The 6,487-nt window shown below is 35.7% G+C and overlaps 1 protein-coding gene across 1 annotated transcript; it reads left to right on the top strand.

Moving 5' to 3' along the window:
• Positions 1 to 1,142: 1,142 nt before the first annotated feature.
• LOC104902031 (phospholipase D alpha 1) lies at positions 1,143 to 5,984 on the top strand. The gene is made up of 5 exons (XM_010689687.4): positions 1,143 to 1,227; positions 1,371 to 1,403; positions 1,556 to 1,659; positions 3,010 to 4,900; positions 5,384 to 5,984. The coding sequence occupies exons 3-5, from the start codon at positions 1,567 to 1,569 to the stop codon at positions 5,818 to 5,820; spliced, it is 2,421 nt and encodes an 806-aa protein (XP_010687989.1). The 5' UTR covers positions 1,143 to 1,227; positions 1,371 to 1,403; positions 1,556 to 1,566; the 3' UTR covers positions 5,821 to 5,984.
• Positions 5,985 to 6,487: the final 503 nt, after the last annotated feature.

The following is a 6,487-nucleotide window of genomic DNA, read 5'->3' as shown; positions in this document are numbered from 1 at the left end:
TTGTCCAAAGCCCACCCCAAAACCAAAAAGATACAGTCGGGCCGGGCCGGGCCCGCGGGACGAAAAATTCTGCCCAAAATAATGTGATGTATGTGACTTGTCAGTATAGTTTTAGGATGTGTTCAATAAATACTTCAGTTTTTGTAGGTGTTGGTGTGAATAAGTCATCATTACTACATGTGATAAGTGGCCTTTGGTGAGCTAGCATGCTTTAAGGTAATTTTTGTGAACAAATTGTTCTGAATAACAATTACAATAACACAAGATAAATGACACCTAAAAATTAAATTACCACCTCGATTGTACTTTACTTCTAGGGGTGACCTTATAATAGAACAATATACTCTTGACTTAGAAATAATATAAACTTCTATATCTATTTGGTTGAATTTTCTTTATTAATTTATATTTTTCAATTTTATTAAATCAAATATAAATATAAGTATGTAAAGCTATGTTTCTTTGGATTGAATTAATGGAATTTAGTTCAATTAAGTTTGTTTACTCTCACAATTTTGGTTTTAGAATGCTAAACATCACCCGAAAACTTCTAAAAATCGTCCCACTCCTATTAAACATTTCCAACTTTACCCTTTCATTTTCCCAAACCATCACCTCCTGCCACCACCACCCTGATTGCCATCACATGCATCCCCACAACCACCTCCTTCACTCCACCACCTGAATTAATGGCTCGAATGTCCGGACCACAGAAGAAACGTCCTGGCAAGACATTCCTCCACATCGTCCAATTATAATAAAAAATATTCGTGGGGCGGATGGTGGAGGAGGTGGTTGTTGGAAGTGGGAGGTAGAGGTGACGGGTGGTGCAGGTGGTGGAAAAAAAGAAGGGGTAAAATAGTCTATTAAAAGCGGACCCGAAGCAATTTTTAGAAAATTTAAGATGACGTTTAACCGTCACTGTAGCAAAATGTTGTGGTTAAAATTTCATTTTCAAAAAGTAGTAGGGTAAAAAAAAAGCCTCCAATAATATCCTGCCACGTGTTCAATCTTGGTGGACCCAATTTTGATTGAATTTACTTGCTCCATATCCACAAGTGGACTGACCCCATTAGCATATCCCATTCTAGTCAATCAACCAATTGATTTATTACATCTTTATAAGTGCCAATCCAATAATTCAACCAAATACAAATACTAATATTAAAATCATACTATAATCCCTTCAATATTCACCACTTCCATTTTTCCTCTTAGATGTTCAAAGTATTTCTTCTAGAAAAAAATATGCACTTTTTTTAGTTCTACTTGCATTTTTCTAAATGTTAAAGTTTCTATTTTTATAGTAAGTTTTTTCCATCATTTTCAAGTTCATAAATTTTTTCTGATTTCCTGTTCACTTTTTGCAGAAGATAAGAGATCAATTTTAGACCTTGTTTCAGGTAAAAAAAAAAAAAAAAATCTGAGCTTGTTCATGGGTACATATTATTATAGACTTTTATGATGTTTATATATTTGGTACAAAATGTTACTTAAAAATGCTTTTTTTTTTTCATATCTTATACTAAATTATGGTGTATAATATATTGTGTAGGTTAAGATAATATGGCGAAAATTCTGTTGCATGGTGTTCTTCATGTCACCATTTATGAGGCTAACAGACTTTTTGGTGGTGGTGGTGGCAAATTTTTCCACAAGGTTTGTACCCTTTAATCCAAATTTTTGTTCATTTTTTTTCTTAAGATGGGTTATTAATATTAATCTCATTTCATTAATCTATGAAGTGGGTAAGTAAAAAGTTACTATGATTAGTTTAGCAGTAAGTTAAGTAAGTAAGTAAGCAGGATCTTGAAAAAAATTGCTGCTTTTTTTTTTTTGTAAGATTTTAAGTCAGATGATTTTGATATGTTTTTGCTTATATTTGAACTGTTCATGTCTTTTGTTAGTTAAATGATACTACTATGTCGGTAGCATAATATAAATCTTATTATCATAAATGTTTATCTGGTATTCTGGTTAAGTAAAGTTAAAACAGGAAAGAAAAAGAAAGGTGCTTGTTTGCAAGTAATTTAAGTTCTTAGGATTATTCATGTGAATACTTTGTTAGCTATGAACAAGATTTAGGTTGCAGATTTGTATGATTTGCTTATTAGCTAGCAGATTCTGAGTTGGTTTCATCTGATCTGAGACTGTGAATTACCTTAATAGTTTATTTTTTTGATCCATATGAGCCACAAAGGCAGTACAAAGTTCAAAGAAGGGGAGGGGGATTCGAACATGTGACTTATTGTTCACAGCACTTCAATCTTAACCACTAGGCCAAGATATCCTTAGTATCTTAACAGTTTATGAACCATCTTAATGTTTTTGATTCGAGAAAAGCTAGATATCTAAATTTTCGAATGAGTGTGTGGACATTTTTGTCATTTCACACCACTTTTTCTATTTCACATCTAGATATTTTAACAATTAGATATCTAGCCTTTTTCTTTTGATCAGCGGGCAGGATATTGGTTCAGAATGTAAAATTGGGTTTTCTTAGATGGTAATCTAAAGTCCATCAGACTTTGAGTAACCAAATTTGAGCTACGGCCCAATTTAAGGGGTTAAGCTCTCCCAACAAGTGCCACTGCATTCCCATGACTCGAATTTGAGTCCTTTGGTTAAGTTGGAACGACCTTTAACCAGCTGATCCAAACATTGGTTGGTATACATTGTACATAGCTCATCAAATGAGGCTATCCTAATTCCTAATTTATATCTTATATGTAAATAGAGCATAAATCAAAAATATTTTTGGAGAAACTAACAGGTATTTTGAGAATTTTCCAAAGAGATAGTAGGTGATTTAGGAAAGTTACATCCACAAAAGTGTACCAAAAATGACACTGATACTTCTACTATATTCACTTTTTGCAATTTTGCATACATTGAATAAGAATTAGGAGTTTCTCCTCATCAAACAGAGCAACTTTTCTTGTTTTTCTTCTAAATGTCTGTGTCTGAAATATTTTTACCTTTTTGTTGTGTATGAAATGTTTGATACAGGTGGTGGAAGGGCTTGAAAGTGTAATAGGAAAAGGTGCAGGAAAACTATATGCCTCAATCGACATAGAAGGAGCAAGAGTTGGCCGAACAAGGCTAGTAGAAAACGACTCGAACCCCCGGTGGTACGAACAGTTTCACATCTGTTGCGCTCATATGGCCTCTGACATTGTATTTACTTTGAAAGAAGATGAAGCCATAGGTGCCACCCTTCTAGGCCGTGCTTATCTTCCTGCCACAGACATACTAGGTGGTGAAGAGGTTGATACTTGGCTTGATATCCTAGACAAAGATCACAATCCAATACATAAAGGGTCTAAAGTCCATGTTTTAGTTCAATTCTTTGATGTTACTAGAGATTTGAATTGGAATATAGGGATCAAAACACCCAAATTTCCTGGGGTACCCTACACTTATTTCACTCAAAGGAATGAATGTAAGGTTACCTTATACCAGGATGCCCATGTCCCTGACAACTTTGTCCCTAAGATCCCTCTTTCGGGTGGGACTCACTATGAGCCACATCGGTGTTGGGAAGACATCTTCGACGCTATTACTAATGCTAGGCACTTGGTTTACATAGCAGGGTGGTCGGTTTATACTAGTATCACCTTAATAAGAGATACTAGGAGGCCAAAACCGGGTGGAGATATGACTTTAGGGGAGCTCCTTAAGAAGAAAGCAATGGAAGGGGTAAGAGTTTTGATGCTCATTTGGGATGATAGGACTTCGGTTAAAGGGCTGCATGAAGACGGACTAATGGCCACCCATGATGAAGAGACGGCAAAATATTTTGAGGGTACAGAAGTGCATTGTGTCTTATGCCCTCGGAACCCTGATAGTGGGAAGAGTTTCATACAAAACATTGAGATTGGCACGATGTTCACCCACCATCAAAAGATTGTTGCTGTTGACAGTGCATTGCCTAGTCAGAGTTCTGATAAAAGAAGAATTGTGAGTTTTGTTGGAGGTATCGATCTTTGTGATGGGCGTTATGACACTCAATTCCACTCCCTCTTTAGGACACTTTCAACAGCACACCATGATGATTTCCATCAGGCTAACTACAAGGGTGCCTCGATCAACAAAGGTGGGCCACGAGAGCCATGGCACGACATTCATTGTAAGCTAGAGGGGCCAGTTGCTTGGGATGTTTTATACAATTTCGAGCAAAGGTGGAGGAAACAAGGTATTAAGGATATTCTACTTGACGTCAGAGAAATGAGCTCAGTTTTCATTCCTCCTTCTCCTGTTTTTTTCCCTGATGATCATGAAACTTGGAGTGCTCAAGTCTTTCGATCCATAGATGGTGGGGCTGCCTTTGGCTTCCCTGATTCCCCTGAAGAGGCTGCAAGAGCAGGACTTGTAAGTGGGAAAGATGGTGTCATTGATAGAAGTATTCAAGATGCATATATTCATGCTATAAGAAGAGCAAAGAGGTTCATTTACATAGAAAATCAGTACTTCGTAGGAAGCTCATATGGTTGGAGAGCAACTGATATAAAACCTAATGCTATTGAAGCTCTGAATCTTATTCCTAAAGAACTTTCCTTAAAGATTGTTAGTAAGATTGAAAAAAATGAAAGATTCACTGTGTATGTTGTTTTACCAATGTGGCCTGAGGGTTTTCCCGAGAGTGCTTCAGTTCAGGCTATACTTGATTGGCAGAAGAGAACTATGGAAATGATGTACACTGATGTGATTCAAGCCCTTCGAGCTCAGGGGATCGAGGCTGACCCCAGGGACTATCTTACATTCTTTTGTCTTGGAAACCGTGAGATCAAGAAACCAGGTGACTATGAGCCTGCTGATAGCCCGGAACCTAACACTGATTATAGCCGAGCACAGGAAGCTCGAAGGTTCATGATCTATGTTCATGCTAAGATGATGATAGGTAACTCCTTACTCTGGTAGACCATATATCTAATATCTTATTTTTGCACTAATCAAGTTCTTGAATATTCTCTTAGATCAAAATCATGCAGCTTTGAAGAATTTTTTCCAATCATAATCTATATTAATGCTAAAATGCTGAGTTAGACTTAGTTTACTTAATGCCCATTATACAACATTGATTGTTAATGCTAAATTGATCACTTCTAATATGCTTAAAAAAACATATGACGCACATGAAATTTTCTACACTTCTTTCTTCTCTTGAACCCACCTTATGTGAACTTATTAACTCGAATATGCTTATAATCTATCAAAGCTTATGATCTGAACTAATACGAAAGCATTTGCTATTAGTATGTTCCTTTTAAGGCGAAAAGATCAAAGAAAATTAGCAATTCAACATCTAAAATTTTGTTTATCAAGATATCACCTTGGTAGTGGTAGGTACTATGCTAACTATTTAGTATTTTTCTTGTGATAGTTGATGACGAGTACATAATTGTTGGTTCTGCCAACATAAACGAGAGGTCAATGAATGGAGCCAGAGACTCAGAGATAGCCATGGGAGCTTACCAACCATACCACATATGCAGCAGAAATGAACCAGCAAGAGGTCAAGTCCATGGTTTCAGAATGTCTTTGTGGTACGAGCATTTAGGCATGCTTGATAACGCGTTCCTTGAACCAGAAAGTTTAGAATGTGTAAGGAAAGTGAACCAAACCGCGACCAAGTACTGGGATTTATACACTTCTGAGGCCTTAGAATATGATCTTCCTGGACATTTGCTCAAGTATCCTATTAGTATCACTGAAGAAGGAGAAGTGGTTGAGCTTCCTGGATGGGATTGTTTCCCTGATACTAAAGCTAGAGTTATTGGCACTAAATCTGAAACTCTTCCTCCAATTCTTACCACTTAACCAAAACCAAAAAAAATCAGAATTACTACTATGATAATAAGGCTTGGTTATGTTATGTATGTTGATTATATGTGGTGAAAATAGTCATAAGTTGAATATTTGTTGTACTGATTTTTGTACCTTCTATATATTACTTGTAATAAAATTGAGGTATGTACTTTTGAGGTGTTTGTTGGGTAATAACCTTGGATTTTATTCTTCCCTTTAGTCTTTTGCAGTTTTATGTTGTACTGAGTTCAAAATATCAATAAATGAACATGTTTTACCTAGAACATGTACTACTATGTGAAGAAACAGCATGATGTATTGATGTGTGCAAAAAAGTAAGAATCTGATGGCCCATTTCCCCACTTATATAATACTCCATCCGTTCCAAAATATAGTTCTTGTTTTTATTTTGGGAGTCAAATTTTACAAACTTTGACCAAATATTCTCATTAATGTATAGAAAAAAAAACATACTTATGTTTGGTCTTGCTAGGTCCGTCCAATGTGTACATTCATAATATCAACTTTTTATATTTTCTACTAATACGAAATAAAAGATATCATATGTTAAAGATATATTTTGAAAAATCGTAAAAAGAAACAAGAACTATATTTTGAGACGGAAAGAATAGTTTTGAACCTTAATTCAAAGTTATGGTGGGCAAAGGTGTATAATATT

Source organism: Beta vulgaris, chromosome 8 (assembly GCF_026745355.1).
Source record: "Beta vulgaris subsp. vulgaris cultivar EL10 chromosome 8, EL10.2, whole genome shotgun sequence".
NCBI lineage: Eukaryota > Viridiplantae > Streptophyta > Magnoliopsida > Caryophyllales > Amaranthaceae > Beta > Beta vulgaris.
The sequence above is the reverse complement of the archived record's forward strand: the minus strand, read 5'-3'. Positions and strand labels throughout refer to the sequence as shown.